This window comes from Manis javanica, chromosome 12 (genome assembly GCF_040802235.1).
Source record: "Manis javanica isolate MJ-LG chromosome 12, MJ_LKY, whole genome shotgun sequence".
Lineage (NCBI taxonomy): Eukaryota > Metazoa > Chordata > Mammalia > Pholidota > Manidae > Manis > Manis javanica.
In genome coordinates this window covers 17,037,980-17,061,079 of record NC_133167.1, presented here as the reverse complement: position 1 = coordinate 17,061,079, position 23,100 = coordinate 17,037,980, and the positions used below count along the sequence as shown (strand labels likewise).

Below are 23,100 nucleotides of genomic sequence, written 5' to 3'. Positions count from 1 at the left end.
AGTATAAGCCCTATTAGCCTCAGTTTCTTTAGCTATACAGTGAATATGGTCCAGTTTTGGTTATCTATCACTGCATAACAAACACCCCAAAATAATTACTCCTCATGATCCTTTAGGTCAGGGATTTGTCAGAACTCAGCTTGGTGATTCTACTCCTTATGGTGGAACTATTGGTGGTGGTCAGTTCACTTGGCTGTATTCTGCTGGTGGGTGGGCTGGGCTGGATGGTCCGAGAGGCTTGAAGTTATATTGTGTGTACCACAGAGCTTCTCCAGTGGTCTCCTCTCTACGTGGCCCACATGGGCTTCCTCACAGCATGGTAGCTTCACTGTAGTAGACTTCTTACATAAGCCTGACTTTCAAAATAGACTGTGCCAAACTTGAAGGCAGAAACTGCAAGTCTCTTCTTCAGGTCCAGCCTTGGAAGTCACATAGCACTGCTGTCACTGCCTATTGGCCAACACAAGTCACAGAACCAGCCAAGCAAGAGAAGGGGAAGCAGGCTCTACCTCTCAGTGGGAGAGTGGCAAAGAATCTGCAGCCATTGTAATCCATCCCACATCCTTATAGGATTGAGGGGAAGATTTTTTGAGATATAAAAAGCACTTAGCTCAGCATTTGACACAGTAATTTACATCAAATTTATTTTTAATAAATAGTGGTTACTGTGAAAATGGGGATAGAATACTTCATGGGTATTGGGCAGGCCCTGATTGCAAATGAAGATATCCAATTCAAACTAGCTTAGGCCAAAGGGAATTAATGAATCTTATACCTAGGAAGTCCCAGGGTAAGAGTGGATTCAGGCACGGCTGAACCCAGGGACCCAAATGGGTCTAGGCTTCCCTTTCTCTCCCTCATCTCCTCCCCTCACACCTATCCCCCCCATCTGTTGTTTCTGCTTATCTCTACCTCTCTTTTCACACCATATTCATTATTCTCTCTTGCTGCAGATAGACTCTCTCTCTATGCCAGCCCTATGCCCACATTCTTAGAGCAGATGATCCCCAAAAGAATGACTTTCCCAGAAGAAATCATAACGAAGGCCCCAACTAGGTCAGCATGGGTCACTTGCCTATCCCTGAACCAATGACAGTGTTCAGAGAGATGTACTACCATGACTGGGATTGGAGGCCCCCCTAAGACTACAGGGAATGGGGGCACAGGGAGGAGAAAAGAGTTCAAGTGAAACAGAAGGGGAGCTCACCATGGCTTCCAGAGCACTGTCCTCCCCCACAATGCCCCTACACCAGCTCTATGACCTAGCCTGGCTCAGCCCCTAAGGATCATATTGGAACCCCAAGGTGAGGCATATTTGAGGAGGAGCCCTCAGGCTGAAGAGCAAAGGAAGGGGCATCTGGGTTATGCTTTCTGCCTCCTACTGCCTCCTTTGGTCAAATGCCTGGGCTTCAGGGAAGTATCATGAAGAATTTGGTCTCAGAATTTCTTGACCCAAGGGGGTCTAGCTAACTTACAAGGGAGGAGAGTAGAACTGGCATTGTGGGCCACATGGAGGAGAAATAAAGCTCCCTAGGGTAGGGTTTATATTCACATTTCTGCCTTCCCCAGAGCTCTGCCCTGTAAAAATTTTTTAAAAAAACAAGAACAAAATACCCGCCTGCACTTAACTCAGAGACCACCAGAGGGTGCACAGAACCCAGATTCCCTATTAAAGGACCAACAGTACTTGAAGGACATCTGGGGAACTCTGAACAGAGTCGTGGGCAGGAGAGGGCAGGATGAAAGGAAGCAAGGAGACCATGGACAGCTTGGATTCTAGACTGTCTGGGACCTCAGGGCTGGCCCAGACCTAAGGCTGGGATGCCTGCCTTCCACTGTCTACTGCCAGGTCCCTGTGGGGGATGGATAATGGAGTGGGTGAAGATGGCTATCCTTCTCCACGATGCCAGGGAGGAAAACTGAGACAGTAACATTAACTGACACCACCCCAAGCAGGCTAAAAGGAATTCAGAAGAAGTAGCATGATACAGTGAGAAAGGGCCTCACTAGCTTGGCCTTGATTTGAGTCTCTCTCTGAGTCGCAGTTTCCCCATAAAATGGTGGTGCCTGAAAGCTTTTTAGTACATTGTAAGAATGCATTACAATCTTCAAACTACTAGTCACAGATTAGTGGTCCATTTCCTGTGACCAAGCCCAGCAGGAGTCTGGAAACTGCCTTCTATGAAGGGTGAAAGTGGTGGCTTGAAAGGCACCAAGTGGACCATTATCCTGGTCAAAGATGGCGCTGTGCTCTTGCACTGCTGCCTGGGAAGGGGCTGGAAGCAGGGCTCAGCAATGCCTCATCCCCACACATCCCTTGCTCACCCAGCTGCTCAGCCCCAGGCACCATCTGAGCTATCAAGATTCCCCTCTGGTGAGAGATGGGGAACATGTGGAACTGGAGAGATGGGGAAAGAGCACAGAGGCACCCCAGATGTATGTGTGACCACATCAGGAACATCCAGAATGCCTGCAGATGGGTGAAGAGGCTGGTTGGAAGGCCCAGGATCAGCCTGAGGCCAAGGACTCAGGAAGTATTTCCCCTTCCCTTCAGTGACCAGACATAGGTGTTCAGGAGATGGAAGCAGCAAGCTATCCCTCCTTATCTTGCTGAGGGGTGATGGTCCTGGACACCCAGACAATAGGACAAAGAGCTCCCTTATCAGTATGAGGCTCCTTCCCTCTCTTCCTCACCAAGACAAACTTTTCTGGAAGAGCACTGGTACTGAGTCTGGCCTGGTCTGGGTCATGAGAGTCCTGCCTGTTCTCCCCTGTGCCTTCCCCAGCCCTCCTTTCCCTGCAGCCTCCTCCAAAGCCACCCCAGCTGGAACCATTTTCCAAGGGGCCTTTCATCCCTGTGCTCCCCCAACCTCCAGTGGCCCCTGTAATTGTGGTCTCAGGTGGCTGTGGAGGCGGGGGCTGGGCTGAGGACCAGAGCCCAGGATGGGGCCAGGGTGGGGCCTAGGGGGCTGCTGATAGGGGCTTGCCCAAGGCATGGGTCATCTGGGGTTGGGGCTCCAGCCGCAGACACTCTTTCTGGGTCTCATCTCCACCTGTAAGGCCCTGTACCTACATATCCCTGTCCTTCCTGGACTGAGAAGTGCCCCAGGCTTGGGAACCATGCACCACTGTAAGCAAGGCTTAGGAATCATCATTTGTTTCCAGGGATTTTCAAAGAAAGGGTCTTCTCCCTCTCCTTTACACCTCTGTGTTTCATGAACAATGGAGGGTGAGGGAGCAAAGACACCCTCCCTTGTTAGAGGGAGGCGAAGGAAAAAATAGCCGCTCAAGCAGGGCAGTAGCACTTCCCAAATGTGGCCCTCAAGGCAATCACTTGGGATCCTGGGTAAAAATGCAGATCCCCAGGCTTTGCTCCTGAAAAGGCTCATTCATCTGTGTGGAGCCCAGAATCAGTATTTCCCACAATGGCCTATCCCAGGGGATACATATGATGCATCCAGCATGGGAGATACTAGTATGAGCAAGAGAGAGTAGGGAGGTCTGCAACCTGGGTTATGAACCCATTCCCTGTGTCACCCTGGGCCTGTTCCTAATCCTTTCTAGGCCTCAGCTTCCCCAACAGCTAACGACTCCCCAGCCAGGATCATCTCTGCTGGTGCCCTCTCCCACCCTCGGTTCATGTTTCCTGGTTCTGCTCTGTCCTTCTGCATACTCTTCCCAAACTCTAGTCCCAATCTGTCCCTGTCCCTGCAGCATGGTGCCGGACAGTGGAGAGGGCAGGGAGCACCTGGGGTCAAACAAAGCTCTGGCTGACATAGATTGCTTCCTGCCCCCGGCTGTTTTCCTGCTGTCCAGCCAGACTGCTCTCCCCACTGCCCCACCCCCACCCCCAGCAGCCTCAAGCCCTTAATTCCTGACAGCTGTGGCGGTTGCAGAGATGGGGGAAAGAAAGGGGAAGCATGCTGTCAGCCTGCTGTTGCTCAGGATACCCTCACCAACTGACAGTCTGGGGACAGGGAAGGCCCCACCCTTCTCCTCCAATTCCCCAGGGATTGGTAATTCCAGGAATGGGCCCCTTTTGTCTCAGAGCCCAGAGGCTTGGGTAGTTTGTCCTTAAACAAGGAGGGGTTCTCTTTGAGAGAGGGCAGTGAAGTTGGGAGAAAAGTGTCTGCATAGAGTGGGAAGCTTGTACCCATTTTACAGAGGAAGATGCTATGGCCACAGCAGGAGAGGGTAAGATTTACTATCAGGGTCCAGGGTAGAACCAGAACCAGAAGCTGGAGCCAATGTCCCCAACCCTCTGGCTCCGAGGCCCTCATCTGGGTCCAGGATACTCATCCCACATTGAGGTGACCCCAGTGTTCATCTGGGTGGGATGACAGGAAGGGATCCCAAAAGAGGATTAGGCCTGAGCCAGGAGGCTGGTGCTGGAGAACTCCCAGACACCAAGTGGAAGGGCCTGGGCCCTGCAGGTGGGGCCCAGGCAGGCAATGATTGGTGTTGGGGCTCCTGCTGCTGTGTTCACAGCCAACAGAACTGAGTTTGGTTCCAGCTCTTCCACTAACTGGCTGTGTGATCTTGCATGAATCATGACCCTCTCTGAGTCTCAATATTTTCTTTTGAAATAAAATGGGGTGAAATAAGATGACCTCAAATCACATTTTTAGGATTAAGAGGCTTTCTAATTCCTCCTCCCAGGGTTTGCCACCCTGGGGTGCTCTACTCCCAGACAAGCATTTACTGGAATCCTGGCACTTTTTCACTGGCTCACTGACTAGATGAAGGGCCTCATTAACATCATTTCACAAAGGGGCCGAGGCTGGCTCAGGGAGCAGAAAGCACTTGTTTAAGTTCACACCGCGAAGGAGAGCAAAACCCAGAAGCTGCCAAACCCCTTTGCAAGACCCCACACCTGCCTCTCCAGCCAAGACTGGGAAGAACCTCCTGAGGTGGTGCAGGCAAGCAGAGGGGCCAGCCCTTCCCCTACAGTCCCGGCAGGTGTGTATACTGGTGGAGGGTGGTGGGTGGACTAGTCCTCAGCAGCTGTGTCTCAGCCAGACACACACACAGTAACAGTAGCACACCTTTCCTCACAAAACTGCGGGCCTCAAGCCGTGGCACTTTCCTGTGCACATGCAAACAGACCCCAACACTTCTTCCCTACCCTCCTCCCCGCAGCTCCCACCCCAGTGCTGAGCTGTCGCGGTGGCCTCGGGACACATACACGCCTCCACCCACTCCCTATCGTGACGTCACCTAGGGTAGAGCCTTGAGACACGGGGAATGGGGGGGAAGGGGAGGCGGCGGAGCTCCCCAAGCCGGGGCAGTCACTCACTCTCTGGGCGGTGGGGCCGGGCACAGACAGCGCCGCCAGTCCCCCGACCCCCGCCCGCCTCGCAAGCCCTCGGAAGCTCAGGCTTGCGGCACTGCGCTGGAGGCTCCCCGGCACCCAAGCCTCTTGTCCCTACCCCGCAGCACCTCCAGGCCCCCCTTATTCTCGAGAGGCACCAAGAATTGTCGCAGGGGGACCTCGGGAAATTCCCTGGACCCCTGTGCCAGGAGGTGCCCGGTGCGCCTGCCCGCCCCCCCACCCCGAGGGCGGTGCCCGGGGGCGCTGCCCCATGGAGCGGGGAGGCGGGCACCGTCTGCTCCCGGAGCCGTGACCCGAGTCGGAGCTGTGTGTCGCAGCCACCCCGACCCCCGTGGATCATGCGCCATCACCCCTGGCTCCCTGGTCCCACCGGGCTATGAGCCCCCCAGTCCCGGCCTGTCAAGGCCCGCCCGCCATGGGCAGCACCCACCCTTGCCCCTGGCTGCGGCTCCGACCTCGGCCCCAGCCGCGGCCCGCGCTCTGCGCGCTCCTGTTCTTCCTACTGCTGCTGGCTGCCGCCGTGCCCAGGTGAGCCCTCACCTTATGCCCCGCCCTCCTGGAAAGCTGGGACCCCCAGCCACATGAGCTTCTGGAGCTCCTGCTGGGGCAAGGAACCTTGGAAGGAGGGAGGGACAGTGTGCAGGAAAGTGCTGGTGCCAGTGAAAAACAGTGGCCTCAAAGGAGGGGGGTGACGGGTGACGGAATATGGGAAGTGCAAGGAGACAAGGCAGTGCCCAGGAGAGTGATGGCTTCTAGAAAGGGGTGTGTGTGTGTGTTGCGGGGAGCAAATGCCAATCTGGAGTCCCTGTCATGCAGGGGGAATACACCCTCGCCCCAGGAGTAAACACAACCTGCCTTGCTCTACCTTGGAGATGGCCCCCAGACAGGGCAGGGGCCTGGTGCTGGAAGGGATTAGCCCAGGTGTGTTCAGTGAGGGACTGCAGCTGGAAGGGTTCTCAAGAGTGTGTGTGTGTATGTGTATACATGTACGCAGGTGCACTTACACCTATGATTCAGTGAACCCAGCAAGCTGTGCTGTAAACAGAGGTCTGTTTGTACACATGTGTAAACATGAGAGCTCAGGGATCAATATAAGTTAAGATGAACACACGTGTATACTTGTGTCTTTGTGTATATGTATAACTATGTCTGATGAAGTGTGCATGTGTCTAAACTAAGTGTTCCTGGGTTTGTGTGCCCACCTCAATGTGTGCAGAAGTGTATCTGTGTGAATGTGACTGTCTGAAACATACTTTCTGGGGTGGTCTCCTGGGGAATACCGTGTATGTGGGCATCTATGCCTGGGGATGTACTTATGAAATACTGCATGCGAGTCATACAAGATGTGTGTGCATTTGCCTGTGTGAGCGTGCAGCTGGGTGGGTTGTGTTGGAGGGGATGATGGTGAGAAAGTCAAGGAAAGGAGAATGCTTTAGGGGCATAACTTTCAAAGGTGGGGATTGGAACAGAGGGATTATGGCCTTTGGGACAGTGTGCATTGTTAGGTGGGGCCTCCTAGTCCCCCAAAACACTCATCCACCTGCACCCCATATGTCTATAGGTCTGCACCCAACGATATTCTGGGCCTCCGACTCCCCCCTGAGCCTGTGCTCAATGCCAACACAGTGTGCCTGACATTGCCGGGTCTGAGCAGGCGGCAGATGGAGGTGTGTGTGCGCCACCCTGACGTGGCTGCCTCAGCCATCCAGGGCATCCAGATCGCCATCCATGAGTGCCAGCACCAGTTCCGGGACCAGCGGTGGAACTGCTCTAGTCTTGAGACTCGTAACAAGATCCCTTATGAGAGTCCTATCTTCAGCAGAGGTAGCTGCCCCTCACCCTTGCTCTTCTGCCCTCCCCATCCGGTACCTCCATCCCAGAAGCTACCCACCAGCCATCCCCAACCCATTCCCTCAAGCTGGCAGCCTCCCCAGGTGCCCAACTGCTAGCCATGCTGCTCTCTTGTTTCTTTCTGGTCTCGGTAAGTCCGTGGGGACCAGAAAAATGGGGCAGATGTGGCTACAGGCTGGGCTGTGTGGGCTGAGGGTGGCAGGATCCATGCCTGAGAATTGGACTCCTGGGTTATCCTGCCCTGTCATTGATAGTGCATATCTCAGGCACAGTGGAAACACTATCTGTTATCTACCTCAGTTTACTCTCTGCCTAGTACACTGTATTTAGGATGGAGAGCCCATGATAAAATACCCAGAATCAGAATGGGGAGTCGGCTAATTTGCCGGATGGTGTAGGTGAGGGAAGCGTGGGCAGGTAAAATGTCTTTACTTCTATGGAGGTTCTTCCCGGTGGGGTACTCCACCAGGCTTTGTGTCATCCTCACTGCCCCCGAAAACCCTCTCTGAATCAGAGGCACTGGGTGTGTGCATGCCTCCTGCCAAGCTGGCCTGACGGCCCTGTCAATCCCTCTTCCCCTCAGAGCCTAGAGAATCCACAGCCCAACTTCTGGGTGACCCAAGGTCCACCCTGACGATCTCTAGAGTGGCTTGGGCTGGAGATGGCAGGAGCTTTTGTCACTTCTGTCTACACCCACCTCCTGCCCTAGTGTCTTAGGCTTTGACTCAGGTCTTTTGGGAGAGGTGGGGGTCCTGCCTCCTAGAGGGGATGGGCCAGCTGGGTCGGTCTCTCAGCTGCTTGGGCGGCACACTATGGGGACCTGCCTCCTTGGGACTTGTCAATTATCAGTTGACAGTGGAGGAGGAGGGACACTGCTATACCCTGTGGCCTTAGGACCCAAAGGCTTCTGGAAGAGAGAGACTCTGCTGTACCCCAACTTCAGAAAGAGCTCAGAAAGCCCGGGCCTTTCCCTTTTCCCCAGGACCCTTCCTTGTACCCCCTGGGGCCTCAAGTCTGGGCCTCCCCAGCACCCCACCCCCCAGCCCAGCCTCAGGCCGCCCGCCCCGCCCCCACGCGCCCTCTCCCTTCCCTCCCCCGCGCGCCCGGGGCGCTGTTTCTCCCCTGCCAAGCCCAGCCCGACGCGTGTGGCGGCATGCAGCGGCGAACTAATCCCCGCGGGCCGCGGCACACGGCTCCCGGGCCCAGCCGCGCGGCTCTCGGAGAGGGCGCCCGCGACCCTGCCCCGCGCTCCCGCCCGAGCGCCTCCGGCTGTCCGAGAGCGGCCGCCCGGCCCACCTCGGGCCGCGCCCCGCACCCCCGCCCGCCGCCCGCCCTGACTGACGCGAAGTCCGAGGCCTTTGCAGCTCTCGTGCCCTGGCTGGCAGGGCCGACACTCGCCGCCGCCGTGCGCCGGCTCCCACCCCGGGTCCCTAGGTGCCCCGCGCTCCCCGAAGCCCCGTTTCCTCGCAGCGCTCGGTCCTGGCGGGGCGGACGCGGCAGCCCTTGCCGCGGTTCCGCTCACTCGGGGCTGGGCAGGTTCTGAGGTTCTCACCCTGCCGCTTCACGCGAGGCAAGGCGAGGCAAGCTCTCCATCCCTCTTCCGGACCTCGGTGTCCCCTCCTCCCCTCTGGGCCTCCAGTCCCCTCTAGACTGAGTGAACCCAGGCTTCCCGATCGCTTCGTTCACGGGAGGCCCATGTGGCCTGATGGAGGACGTGGGGTCTTTGGAGCTTGGGGGCGAGTTCCGAGCTGCGGAATCGCGCGCGGTTGGCGCGGTGCCAGGCGCTCCTGGGTTCACCTGCAGTTTAATAAGCGGGAGGTGAGCTGAGGGAGGGAGCGGGGGAGCTGAGAGGTTAGGAGTGGAGGGGTGACTTGCCGGGGCTAGCCGGGGCGGGGCGGGGGCGGGACAGCGGCTCCTGGGCTCCGGCAGGGGGCTGGGCTCCTTCCTTTGGCCTCGGAACACTGTTGTACTTCTGTGGCTCTGCCCCCGCATTGCAACAGTTCATTTCTACCTCTCCCTCCTTGGAGGATCTGGACTTCTATAAAGAAATTGCCACTTACCTCCCTCCGTGGGCCATCATTATGCCCCTCCCTCACTCCACGTCTGGGTTCACCCTCTACCGGGGCCTTTCCTGTTCCCTCTTCTCCCCTTCACCTCAAGGACTATGTAAATTTGAATCCTATGGGGCCACTCTTGGTGGCATCCAGCCCCTGCACTAGGTCCTCCCCCGAGTCTCTGTTCTTTTCAAGCTATGGATTGTCTATTGTGGGGTCAGATGACCTCAGTTTCCCCAGTGCCCAAGTGGCATATCAGGCCCCCTCTTCTGATCCAGGCTACCAGGGGGTTCTCTTAACGGTGCATTCTCCCAAAATTCAGAGACTGCGGGGAGGAGGTGTCCCTTGGGCCTTCCCTCCTAATGTTGATACTGTCATCTAACTGTCCGGACACCTCCCCTGAGATGGGTTGGGATAAGGGATAGGTTCCAAGGTAGAAGGGAGAGGGAAGGATGCTGAGCCCCTGGGGAAACAAGGGGACAAGCTGGGGAAAGCAGGCCATTCCAGAGGGCTTTACCCAGCCAAGGAAAGGGCATGAGGTGTGTTGGAGCCTGGGGGTGGGGAACAGGGAGAGGGACCTCTAAGGGGCTGAACGTGTCAGAGAAAGGCTGTAAGAGGGTTCCCCCACCCAGGGGCAGGGATGATCTAAGTGCCAAGGGACCTGGTATCCCCAGCTGTTTGTTCTCAGGACCTAGGCAGGTAGTGCCTGGGGGCTGGGCAGCACATCTGCTGGAGGAGGCTCTTCTTTGTGAGGCCTGGAGAACCCATCCATTTCCCACGTGGGATGTAGGGACTGAGGGAGATTTGAGGTAAAGGATGCTTCAGGCTGGACTAGGCACTGAACTGACAGGGAATGAAAGGCCTGAGAGAGGCTTGATGGAGGGGAGTGTAGCATATTCACACAGCAGGTCCTAGGAGCTCCCACAGAGTTAGGTACTTCCCTCCCCTAAGGCCCAGACTCATTTGGAATGGATGGAAAGAGGGGGCATGAGGCCCTGCAGCAAGCCAGGCTCCTAGCCCAAGGGAGGCCAGCAATTTGGGAGCCCAGCCTCTGGTCTCCAAGGCTCTGGCTCTTCTCCCACCTTCCATTTACATTGATCTTTGGAGAGTCTTGAGTTTATGCTTAGGCCTCCAGACTTAGGGTATGTGGTGGCACTCCGATGAGAAGACAGAGACACAGGCAGTCATATCCCAGAATCACCCAAGATTTCATCATCCTAGTGGCACCCAATAAATTAGCCAATCCATATTATGTATTTGCTGTGTATTAATCACTGTTCTAAAGCACTTAACTGTACTTTGGGGTCCTCAAACAATTCCTATTGCAGTAGGTACTTTATTATCTTCATTTTACAAATGAAGCTAAGAGAGGCTGGGTAACTTGCCATTAGTCACATAGCTTGTTAGGTGAGCTGTACAGCCAGGACTCAAATACAGGCCAGTTGACTTTAGAGATTTCACACAACACCCTGCCATACTGCCTTCCAAGCTATAAGGAAACCATGATCAACTACAGTGTGTATCTAAAGGTGAGCTGATGTAATGGAGGAGTAGTCCAAGAAATGAAACTGACATGTACATGCACATGCACACACACACACACACACACACACATACCTACCCATGTTTGTGCAAACATGTAGCCACATTCAGTGTTACTCCTAAGTGTTCCCACATGCATACAACTTTCTCCCTCTCATCTCAGGGACATTGAGCATGCATAGGTTATTTGCAGGGTTGGAATGGAGACCAGACTGTCCCCTTCCATGCTTCTTTGACTTAAGGTGGGATCAAGCTTCTGTATCACCTCCAGGTTCCCACTGGCTCCTGAATACTCTCTCCTCCACATTCCCCTGTCCTCCAAACCACCTCCCCCAGCCCCTTCCTGGACATTGCCATGGCCTGTAGCAGCAGCTGACTCCACTTAGATGCTGGCAGTCCCTGTCCCAGATCAAAGGCAGGGCGGATAATTGTGCATCCTAACGAGCACCCCACCATGCTCCAGGCAGCCCAGCTGGCCATGGCTCCACCCCTCTCCCCCTTCAGCTGTGCAGATGGCACAGTGCCTGCATCAGGCCCAGTCAGGGCCAGGATTGAAACTGGGGCCCTGAGTGGGAACTAGGGCAGACCCAGGGGGTTGGACTTCTCTACAGCCTGGATGCTTGGATCAGAGGGTGGCCACACAAGCTCTGCCTGGCCACCCCTACACATGGCTGTGATAGTTGCCAGAGGCCATGGGATGGTGTCTTTAGCTGCCTGGAGTAGGTAGGAGTGTTTTCTTCAGGCTGCTGGCTACATTTCTCCAGATTCCTCCAGGCCTGCCCTTGAATGTAACAGAGCCTAGAAAGTGGTAGTTGACTAGCACATCCACCTGGACCAGCCTCTTGGTCTTTCCTGGTGCCATGTATAGATAGGGCCATAGGAACTGGGAACTGGGTTATGTGGGTTTCTTAGCAGTGGGTCTTCCTAGAGCCAAACATCATTCAGTAGAAAGTTGCCACACCTGAAACCTAGGAGGGGTGGGGCTAGGTCTAGCTCCCTAATCCCTGTGACCTTGGGCATTCCCCTTTGGCACAGTATATGTGTTGGGTAGGAGTGATTTCTGAGGCCTGGGCACCTCTGGAGGTCTCAGTATTGCCATGTGTTCTAGGGGTGTGCTGATGACTCCCCAAGCAATACAAGAAGTGCTCAGAGTTCCACAGATAAAAGGCAAGGGATAAACATGGGTTGTGCTCCACAGGGACTTGGGTCTGCCCTGCTTCGCCTGGGCCCCACCTCCCAGAGCAGTGTTGACTCCTCTGCAGCTCCAACCAATTCCCAGCATCCCCTTTGGAGGCTCCAGCCCAGTCTGTCTTCTCCTGTCTGCTGATAGCTGGGCTCTTTATGGGAAGGTCCTGCCATTCCATGAGCTGGAAAGAGAAGAGGGACTGTCTGTTTCATGGGCTTTCACTGGCTCAAGTGATTTATTCTGGAGTGGGTCATGAGCCTCTGGGCTCTGTCCCTGACCAGGGAAACAAGGAACAGTAATGAATAAGATCAGACAGCAGAAAAAACTTCTCAATAAAGCTAATTTTTATGTAGTACTTAACTATGAATAAGATAGTAGACCAGGTTCTTCAAATTTACTAACTCATTTAATTCTTAGAAAAACAACAGAACAGATAATAATAACCCTGTTTTGTAGATGAGAAAACTGAGGCACAGAGAGTTCAAGTCACTTGGCTGAGGTCACAAAGATATTAACAGCTAGTAAGTGGAAGAGCCAAGATTTGACCCCAGGCAACCTGGTTTCAGAGTTCATACTCCTAACTCCTATACACCTTGTCTTTTTTTCACCCACTGGGCAGGGAGAGGAGGACGGGGCCCTGTGATATAGAGGACGGGCTTGAGTGGTAGGATTGAGCTAGGGTCTCTGTTCAGTTCTGGTTGGCTCTCTGGGGTCTGTGAGACCTCCAAGAGCCTGTGCTTCCAGTTGCTGATGCTCGGGTACAAGGACCCGGAGTTTTTTTCCTCTGAATCCCTGGTCTCCCCAAGCCATCAGCCTCTGGCCAGGTTCTGGGTTTCCCCCCATAGATGCCCTTGGCATAGGTAGATTCTCCTCTTTGTATAGGGGCTATTATTGCTCTTGGCTTCTCCCTGTGCCCACACTGTCTTAGATTCAGAGGCTTGTACTAGAATCTGCTCCTAGTTGGTCCTTTCTCAGATGCCAAATAAGCAAGCAGCAGCTTGTGGGCCTGGGAGTCAGACCCTCCTCTGTAAGTGTAGGCCTCCTCCTGTCATGGCCCAGCCCTACCAGGGCCTTCCTAGAGGAACACCAAGGAGGAAAGAAGTGTGGACAAGCCCTGAGCTTCTGAGAGTGGCTCATCAAGGAGTCTTTATGCCCCCTGAGCATCTCAAGGAAGGTATCTGTCCTAGTGCCTGCTTTCCTCTCTTCTCAACACTACTATATGCTTGGCCCATGCGGCAATGAGCTCACCTCCAGCATCCCTCAAACAATCTCTTTAGCTGACTTAGACTGAGCAAAGGCGGGCTGGCTGGGCGTTGCCCTTGTGTGGGCAGACTTTCTGGGATGTCCTGTGGACAGGCAAAAGGGAAACTCTGCCGGACATTTGCTCTCCCTCTTGAATCTGGCCATCAGAGAGTGTTCTGTGGTGGGCCTAATGGGGCGGCATCTGGCAGGCATCCTCGGGGCCAGGAACTTCAGGACACCATCTCCTCTTACTCACCCTTCGGCCTGTTAACGTCCCCTTGGGCCTGGAATTCTATCATTGATAATTTATTTTTTAGGTTAAATTTTGCCTTCTTTCTGTAGGCTTATTTTCAAATTGCAAATGTTATGTGATCTGTAATAGATTAACTCTCTGATCTTAAAAGAATATTTTCCCAGACACTTTCTGTCCAATAGGAGACAGGTAGACAAATTCTGAGCTTACTGAGGGTGAAGTTAATGAGACAGGGAAGGGAGCACAAAAAGGAGAGCTGTGGGAGAGACCTGCCACACCTGACCCTGTGCACAGAAGTATGGTCTAATGTCTGTCCCTCTCTGAGTCTGTGCCCTTGTACCAGAACACCCCCTGACACTAGGCCTCAGTTTCCCCTCCATAGGGTGAGAAGGCTGGGCAGGGACAGCAGAGGGATGGGATGTCAAGGTCCCAGAGCCTGTTTTCTGGATCTCCATCTGCAGGTTTCCGAGAGAGTGCCTTCGCCTATGCCATTGCTGCAGCTGGCGTTGTGCATGCTGTGTCCAATGCGTGTGCCCTAGGCAAACTGAGGGCGTGTGGCTGCGATGCTTCCCGGCGCGGGGACGAGGAGGCCTTCCGTCGCAAGCTGCACCGCCTGCAGCTGGACGCGCTGCAGCGCGGTAAAGGCCTGAGCCATGGGGTCCCTGAGCACCCAGCCCTGCCCCCTGCCAGCCCCGGCCTGCAGGACTCCTGGGAGTGGGGCGGCTGCAGCCCCGATGTGGGCTTCGGGGAGCGCTTCTCTAAGGATTTTCTGGACTCCCGGGAGCCTCACAGAGACATCCACGCACGCATGAGGCTCCACAACAACCGAGTTGGGAGGCAGGTGAGAGCCCCAGCCTCCATCCGGGCCAGTTCCAGATCCCTCTGCCTAGGCACCTCCCCTCCCCTAGGCCTACTGCTCCTCTGGAGTCCAACAGATCCCCCTAACTCAACAACTTTCTCATTGCCCTCTCCTAATTCAGTCACCAAGCATTCGTTGGATATCCACCACATGCCAGGCACTGGACTAGGTCTGAGGATGCAGGGATGAAACAACCCCTGCCCTGGACTGACCCACCCTCTGCCAAGCAGCCTGTGCCTCCTTTCCCTGTGGTGAGCAGGGGAGGGGGCACTGGCTACAGTCAGGACCTCAGGGGTCTAAGGCCTTGCTCTGCGACTCTGCCTCCTCCCCTATAAAGTGAGAAAGTTGAATGGATCATCCATAGGTCCCCTTACTTCTAATGTTTCATGACTCTGTGGTATCCTGTGCTCCTCTTCCAGCCTTTCTGTGCAGAGTGAGGGATTCCTGCAAAGGGAGATTCCTAAGTGCCACTGTGGTTCTATTAGGTGGCCTCCCTCCTTTCTCTCTACCCTCTAATATTCATATTACCTCAAAGGTCATTCATTAAAAGAAAATGAAAGTAAAATAAGAAGAAAGAACGAAAGAAAGGAAGGAAGGAAGGAAGGAAGGAAGGAAGGAAGGAAGGAAGGAAGGAAGGAAGGAAGGAAGGAAGGAAGGAAAAAAGGAAGGTAGGTAGGAAGGAAGAAAGGAAGGAAAGGAGGGAGGGAGGGAAGGAAGGAAAGGAATAATAGCTTGCATTTATTGAGTGCTTACTACATGTTAGGCACTGTCTGGAGCACTTTACTACATATTAGCCTATTTAATAATTTCACCTACCTGTAAGGGTACTAGTATTGGTTTCGTGTTCAGATATGGAAACTGAGGCACAGCAAGACTAAGAAGCTTGCCCAAGGGGATGCAGCTAGTGAGAAAGTGGTAGCTGGGCTCAGGGTATTTTTTTGTTCTATAGTGTAATGTGTACTGTACGGACATCTACTCTAAGATACCTCCTTAGCCCTCATGGTAGCTCAGCACCTCCTTGCCTAGCTATTCAGCCCCCATTCCTTCTCTCGGCCCTGCCCAGCCTGCTCAGGCCCTGTTTCTGGCTTCCCCTCACTCTGGCTGGCACTTTTCCATCTCATTCCTGTCTCTCCTGGCTTCTCAGCTCATCCCTTCTTCCTCATCTTCTCCTTCCTCAAAGACTCCATGCTGATTCAGCAATTCCCAGACTGACTTTGAGGTGAGGTAAACTGAGGCATACCCACCCTCAGTTCCCATCCAGCTCCCACCCAGCCTTGCCCTGTCCCTGTAGATCTTTTCCCAAGCTTTAGTACTATCCCAGCCCATGCCAGTGGTGCCTCCTCCACCTCGTTAAGCTGGTTAATTAATGGCTGCAGCCTGTGGGAAGCAGATGTTCTGGAGCTGTTGGCCGGGGGAGTGAGGGCTGGTCCCTACGTGGTGCTGATGGCACAAGCCGCACATCCAAGCTGTGGAGCTCTTTAAGACTTAGAGGGGCAGGGGCTCTATGGTACAGCTCTACTGCCCAGGTTTGAGGGCCCAACATCATTGCTTTCCCTGTCTGAGGGTGTGTTTCCCAAGTGGAGTAGGAGAAAGGAGAATGTGGTCAACTTCCTCAGGGGCCTCGGGTGAGAATAATGCCAAGAGGTTCTTTGGGAGGAGACTCTAGAGCAGGTCCAGGGCTGGGCAGAGGCTAGTAGGTTGTGTTTCTTTAACTGTTTCCCTTGGAGGCCAGGGACCTTCTCCCTATTTTCACTGGGCTGGAGGTCTGGCTCTCTGGATTCTGTTTCCATCCTGTATACAGGTAGAGCCTTTGGCCCCTGTGGTGCTGTTTCCTAGAAGGAGCCATGGCACTAAGTATTGGGCAGAATAAGCCCCAGCCAGTGTAACAGGGAAAAGGGATCATTTCCAGATCCTATCCCCCTACAAAAGCTGGCTACAAAAGGCTGCAGGGCCTGAGGAGGAAAGGGGCTTTCTCAGACTCCCCAAAGCCCTCACAGCCTGGAGCAAGGCCAGAGGATTTGGGGCTGGGATATAGTGGAGCCAACACCCCCGTCCTCCTGGCCCTTACCCAAAGGATGGAAGGAGAGGGAATTTCCCTGAGGATGTGGGATCCCCCCTCGGGAACAAGACCTCCAAACCCAAGGGTGCCCTGCAGCTGTTGGGCAAGGTAGACAGGAGAGGAAGATAACAAGGAGGAGGGAATTCCCGCAGGACTTGACCTGGTGGGAGGTGGATGGGAGAGCAGCAGAAGAGCAGGCTTTCTCCTGACTGCCTGGCTCAGGAGCTGCGGTGGCGGGGGAGGCTCAGCTCAATGGGAGTTGGTTTCAAAAGCCTGTGAGATCCTCTCAGGCCATAATCTGCGTCGGGAGGAGGGCAGTGGGGCTGGCCGCGGGCGTCATCCCTCACCGCGCCTCCCTCTACAGGCGGTGATGGAGAACATGCGGCGGAAGTGCAAGTGCCACGGCACGTCAGGCAGCTGCCAGCTCAAGACGTGCTGGCAGGTGACGCCGGAGTTCCGCACCGTGGGGGCGCTGCTGCGCAGCCGCTTCCACCGCGCAACGCTCATCCGGCCGCACAACCGAAACGGCGGCCAGCTGGAGCCCGGCCCCTCGGGGGCACCCTCACCGACCCCTGGCGTTCCGGGGCCGCGGCGCCGCACCAGCCCCGCCGACCTCGTCTACTTCGAAAAGTCGCCCGACTTCTGCGAGCGCGAGCCCCGCCTGGATTCGGCGGGCACCGTGGGCCGCCTGTGCAACAAGAGTAGCGCGGGCCCCGACGGCTGTGGCAGCATGTGCTGTGGCCGCGGCCACAACATCCTGCGCCAGACGCGCAGCGAGCGCTGTCACTGCCGCTTCCACTGGTGCTGCTTCGTGGTCTGTGAGGAGTGCCGCATCACCGAGTGGGTCAGCGTCTGCAAGTGAGCGCAAGGCTCCCGCCTCCCTGAGCCTGGCTCAATGCGGCATGCGGTCTTGGCTTGGCTCCTAGGAGAGGAGGTTGGACGACATGATCTTATAGGGGCCTCCCAGCTCTGAGGGTCATCACGTCTGCAATCACGGGACAGCCCAGGCCTGAGTGGACCCCACCACACACTTCTGTGGGCTTCAGGACTGATTTGCCTCCTGGCCAGCAGCCCCAAATTCAGTTCAGTTGGTCTAGGGATTGCCCCACAGTCTAGGGCAAGTGTCAGCCCAGCCGCCCCTGGGTCTGTTTCCTTTCATCCCTCCCCCTCCCCCTGCATGGGAGGGAAGGAGTGGAAGCTGATGATCAGGAGGAGGATTAAAAGGAAGAAATGGACATAACTGAGCTGGAGTGATTATACAGAGGTCTCAGACACCCTTCCCCACCAGCCCCCACCCCACATCACCCATTTAACAAATATTTATTTTGCACTCTTTGTGGTCTGGCACTCTGCGGTTGGGATGGAAGGGCAGGGAGGAGGGGTGTTGAGGATACATGTGAATGAGAGACACAGCACCTGCTCTCTTGGAGTTTACATTCTGGCTGGGGGAGATAGACAATCAACAAGTAAATACACAAGAAGGTCATTTCAGACAATGCTATGTGCCATGAAGAAAATGAAGCAAGGTGCTGGATGTAGAGTGATTTGTGGGATTGGGGTCCCTTTAGGTAAAGGCACAGGTCTGGGAAGGTCCCTCCAAGCTGTGATGCTCATGCTGAGACCTGCACTATGATGAGAGCTGTGCACAGTTTGAGTGTAAGGGCTCTCTAGGCAGAGGCCATGTGAATGCAGAGACTCTGAGGTCAGAAAGATTTCTTTCTCAGGAGGAATACCAAGAGACCAGTGTGATTGGAGTGAAGAAATCAAGGGGCAGATTAGCAGGAGAAGAGGTGGGGTGGGGCAGGGCATGGGTCACATCACATATCCTTGTAAACCAGAGTAAGGAGTTGGGATTTTATTTAAGAGGAATGGGAACCTTCAGAGGGTCTTAAGCAGGTGAGTGTTATGGTCTGATTCCCACATGGTGGAATCTCTGTGTGGGCCACTAAATTCTGAAGGGGGACAAGTTGACAGCAGGTTAGGAAACTACAGCCATCTTCCAAACCAGAGATGGGGCCTGAACTGAGTTGGGGCAGTGTGGATGTTGACAAGGGTCTGGATCAGGAGCCCTTGATGCTGGAGCTCTAGCTGTCCACCTTGTGCCTGAGCTTCTGCCACAGCCGGGATGAGTGGTGGTGCCCAGCAGCAGTCAGCAAAGACAGGAGGCACTCTGAAAGCAGTAATCCTGGGCAAGACCCAGCTCAACCCAGCCAGCCCAGCGCCCCAGGGAGCAGGTGGGGCTAGGAGGTGCGGCCTGGAGGAGGGTGGCGGGGGAGGGCCAGGAGACGCACTGTCTGGATTCTGGTCTCTCCAAGTCCAGACAGGGGAGACAGGGTATGTAAGTAAGGCTGCAGCTGGGGGCTCATCCTTCCTGAGCCTCAGTGCCAGATCATCAGCTCAGGATGCCCCTTGGCAGGTCGGCAAGCCCCCTCCCTGAACCACCATACCCCTATAAGAACACTACTGAGCTGGCAGTTTGGGTCCAGCACTGTACTCTCCTTGGCTCTCAGATGTGATGTTTTTCTGGAACAGACCCTCAGAGAGGAGGGCGGTGGAGAGGGAGGTGGGGTCAGGATTTCAGGGAAAGAACACTCCACCTACTTCATCCAGCTCTCCTGCTGCTCAAAGTTGAGGATGCTGTTGTCTCAATTTACCCCAGAATGGCACCCTCCTTGATGAACCAGACAAGAATGAAGTCCTGTTCTCTTTTCCCAATTACTAGCCTACACAATCCCTGTATTACCCTAGACTTGTCCCATCCCTACCACTTGGGAGAGGTGAGGACAGGAGGCTCTTACGGTGATGTACCCTAGACCCACCAGCTGGGAGCTTTGCCTCCACTAGGTTGCCCTCAGTTCCTTCTCCTCCAGTTGCCTGCATTCTCTGTGGAGAACAAGGATTCTCTCCCCACCCCTCAAAAGACAGTTCCAGAGCAGGCTAGTGAGAGTCCTCTGGGAGGAGGGGTGGGCAGGAGCAGCCAGACACACCTCCTCATTCCTTTCCTCTTGTTCACCCAGGAGTGAGCTGTGGGGGCTGGGTTCCCACCCGGGTTCCCACCCCCTTCCTCACTCCCAGGCCTGGAAGGAGGAAGGGAAGGGGGAATGGAGGCCTGCGGGGAGGTCAGCACTCCCATCCCCAGCAGTGTCCGCTACAGTGTTGGCTTTGTTTGGCCTTACCCTCCTCTGCCTTAGGGAGGACAAAGCTGGGAGAGGAGTGAAGATGAGCAGTGTGGGATCAAGGCTGGGATAATGAGGCAGACAGCAGCACTGTGGAGCCTGTCCTCTTTAGAGGGAGGGGTGGGGGGCTGGACACTAGGATGTGGGGGAAGGCTGTGTCCAGTCAAATCAAGTCATGGCGACTTTTGAATGCTGCTGGCCTGATCTGTGAAGTACCAGAGGAAAAGTTGGGGAATGAACAAGGTGTAGCCCACGCCCTATCCTCTCCCTGAGCCAGAAGCTGAGGAGTTCCAGGATCAGAGCTGGACCCCACAATTGAAAGGGGTGTGTGGGACTTGGTAAGGGCTCTAAAGGAAGATGTGGAGGTGGTGAGGGGCAGAAAAATGGGAACCAAGGGGCACTGGGCTTATGCACACTGGCTGAAAGGCCAGGCAGGAATCACTGACTGACTGGAAATAGAAGAAGGTAACTGAAATAAAGTGGGAGGATGGAGGTAGATGAAAGAACTTGCCGACAGTTTGGGGAGGATCAGGATTGAGATCTGGAAATGAGAACAGGAGGTGTACCAGAGGTTATTCAGAGAAGTCCCATCCCCAACACTTTTCACCTTAATGGACACTGGGTCACCTCCTAGCAGGAGGAAAAATTTTGTAGACTCATGGAGCCTAGATGGTCCCAAAAAGAGGAAGGGAGGAAACTATCAGAGAATGACGGTGTTGGACAGATTACCAGGCAGTGGTGGGGTTAAGGGTCAGGGAGAGGCAGCCAGACTGGGGTGGGGATCGGAACTCAGGCATCCTGCTTTTCTGTCGCCCAAGGTCCCAGGGGGGAGGGGGAGGGGAGAGCGGAAGGGAGAAGCAAAGGTAGAGGCGTTGGCAGCAGTAGGAGGGCCCCCATGGGTAAGAAGCAAGGTCAAGGGCATGCGGGCCCTTCTCCTCTTTCCCACAAATTAAGGCACCCTCAGCTAGCTCCCAGCAGGGGGCCTTCCTTGTTGGAGTTTGGCCAGGCCCTAGTCGTGGCCCCCGCTTCCCCTATCACCCCCCTTCTTATGTGGTTGTCGGCAGCTGCCTGCGGTCGCCCCAACCTCTGCGCTCAAGGCACGGGGACTTTCCAACAGGGGAAAAAATGACTTAATGAGAGTGGGAGCCCGGGGCAGGAGGGACAGGTCCCTGTAATCACCACTCCGCTGTGGGGCCTGCGCGCCTCCGGGCCCTTCCCTGGCTTCCTGCTGCCAGCGCCCCTCTCAGAGTTTTGCTCGGGGAGAGAGATGGGCTGGCGACAGGGGGGATCCCTTTTCGGTTTAGGGTCTCTGGGGCCCTTCGGTTGCCTTTGCTCCCTAGGCTTGCCCCGCGTGGTAGCTGAGACGCCCTGTGGTCCCTCTCCAGACTTTGTCCTTAAAGTTGGGGTTGAGGGTGGCAATCTCTCCCTGGAGCCAGGGTCTTCTACTGGTGGATGATAGGGGTGAGGAATCTTTTGAGAATTTTTAGCCACTTTGCGACTGCGCACTTCCTAACCCTCCCGGTTGCTGTGGCAACGAGGGCAGTCGAGGTGTGTCCGCGGGGCTGGGAGGCGCCCACCCCTCCTTTTCTCGAAGTCCTCAGGGCCAGGCCGGGCCGCTGCGGTGCGCGGGGGTGGGGGTGTGCCGTTACCATGGCAAGGGTGCGCTAGGAGGGCACATTCTTCCCCAGGGTGGGAGCGCCCTGGGGATACGAGAAGGGAGGTGACGGGGGCGGCAGAAAGGGGAGCGGGGCGGGGGGTGGGGGAGGTCATAACGAGGGAGGAGTCTCGGACAAGAGGAACTAGGGCTCCTAGGGTTGGGATGGGGAGTTTGGAATCTGCCCCCCACCCTCATCCCTAGCTCTCCTAAGACGTTCGGTTCCTCTGCTCGCACTCTCGCTGGGGTTCAAGACCCTCAACCCCCAGTGTCCCGGGAAGGGATCCCCAACTACCGACCCGAAGGTCTTGTGGTTTCCTCTGACGCAGAGCTCGCCAAACTGAGTGTCCGTCCCCTTCCCCCAAACGGCGCTGCAGCCTGAACTGCCCCGAGGCCCTGCGGTTAGCCCCTTGCCCGCCCATACACTGCCCAGGGGTCGTCTACCAGGCAGACCCCGCGCTTCCCATTAAAGCTGAGCGCAGCAGCTCATTACTCGGGAATCGGGGACGCGGCCGGGGGTGGGCATTGCTTACAGGTCAAGAGGGCGGGGTCCCTGGGGTTGTCCCCGGCCCGGGCTCCTTAATTGGAACTTCACACCGCAGTCCTTTAGCTCAACTTTTCCGCTCCAACTCTAGGCAATATGGGGAGGAGGGGTCTACTCAGTGCTCGTTCCTGCTGTGCCTCTGTTTCTTTGCTTGAATATGCACGGCACCCAAGGCAGAGAGCACAAGGAGGGTGTGTGTGTGTGTGTGTGTGTGTATTGGAGTGTCTGGAGTCTAGGACTGGGTATTCAAGAAGCTCAAAGTCCTGGAGACCCGTTCTTTCCCGCCGCAGACCGTCGGATGGGTTTCTCCTGGCCCGGGGCCTCAGTCCAGTGGACCCAGCTCTGTCTTGCTGATTCGGCCCCAGGGCGGCTGCCAGCTGGCACCACACTTCGGTGGGAATCAACACGGCGCCCCCTCTGGGGGGGAGGCTCCTCCACTTCTGCAGCATAAGGCAATCCAGAGCAGCGACGGTGGGGTATTCTGCCACTACACTTACCCCCTGCCATCCTGTCTTCGCTCTCCCTCTGCCTTCGGATCTTCAGCAGCTAGGGTAGAGTTAGCGTTTCCCGCAGTTCAGCTCTTCACGTCTGGCCAGCAGCTGGGACCCGCCTACTGCAAACTGCTGTGGACCTGGCGCCCTCTGTTGGTAAGGAGCGGCGATGCACCAGTTTTGGGGCCTGGACAGCCCGTGGCCGCCGGGTGTCTCGCTCCAGTTCCGTGGATTTCGGGTGCCACCCATTAGGCGCTACTTGCCCTTGGTACAACCCGTCCTCTTCCTCTCGCCACTCCCAAATCCGACTTCTTAGGCCCTTTGCTTTCCACCGGCAGTGGCCTCTCTCTCTTTCCTCCGTCACTGTATGCTTAAAATCTTGTCCCGCAACTTAACTGTCCCCCAACCTTCCACCTTCTCTAGTTGTCCAGGCTTCGTGTGCAGGTTCTGCGGCGCTATCTCTCGGCGCCCAACGTAAAAGTCCTCAAATAGGAACATGATTACATAAATTAGCACCCATCTGCTCAGTGGAACTTCTTGCAGTGTCTTTAAAAAATAAGGTGATTGAAGTATATTTAGTGACTGAGACAGCGTTTGCTCTACTTTGAGGGGTGCAAAATACAAAACAACACAGTGCAGTATCCCTCCTTTAGTGCAACAAAAATTTATTGGTGTGATTTGCATTTTAAAAGTCTAAAATAGGCAGCAAATAGCTAACAAATTATTTTCAGATAATGGGATTATAGGTGCTTTAAAATTTGTTCTCTTTTTTATCTATATTTTTCATTTGTTTTAATGACAGTGTATTACTTGGGCATGATAATTCCGCAGCCAGAATATTTTTTGGCCCAAAATGT

General features: G+C 55.2%; 1 protein-coding gene across 2 annotated transcripts; it reads left to right on the top strand.

Moving 5' to 3' along the window:
- The first annotated feature begins 4,808 nt into the window (after positions 1 to 4,808).
- Positions 4,809 to 17,713, top strand: WNT10A (Wnt family member 10A). Of its 2 annotated transcripts, none has more exons than XM_037015901.2 (4): positions 4,809 to 4,959; positions 6,894 to 7,156; positions 13,922 to 14,301; positions 16,743 to 17,713. In XM_037015901.2, exons 2-4 carry the CDS (start codon positions 6,994 to 6,996, stop codon positions 17,238 to 17,240), a joined length of 1,041 nt encoding a protein of 346 aa, XP_036871796.1. In that variant the 5' UTR covers positions 4,809 to 4,959; positions 6,894 to 6,993; the 3' UTR covers positions 17,241 to 17,713. The 2 variants fall into 2 exon arrangements, with proteins under 2 accessions (XP_036871796.1, XP_017505045.1); XM_017649556.3 differs by lacking the exon at positions 4,809 to 4,959 and adding an exon at positions 5,262 to 5,860.
- The last annotated feature ends 5,387 nt before the right edge of the window (positions 17,714 to 23,100 follow it).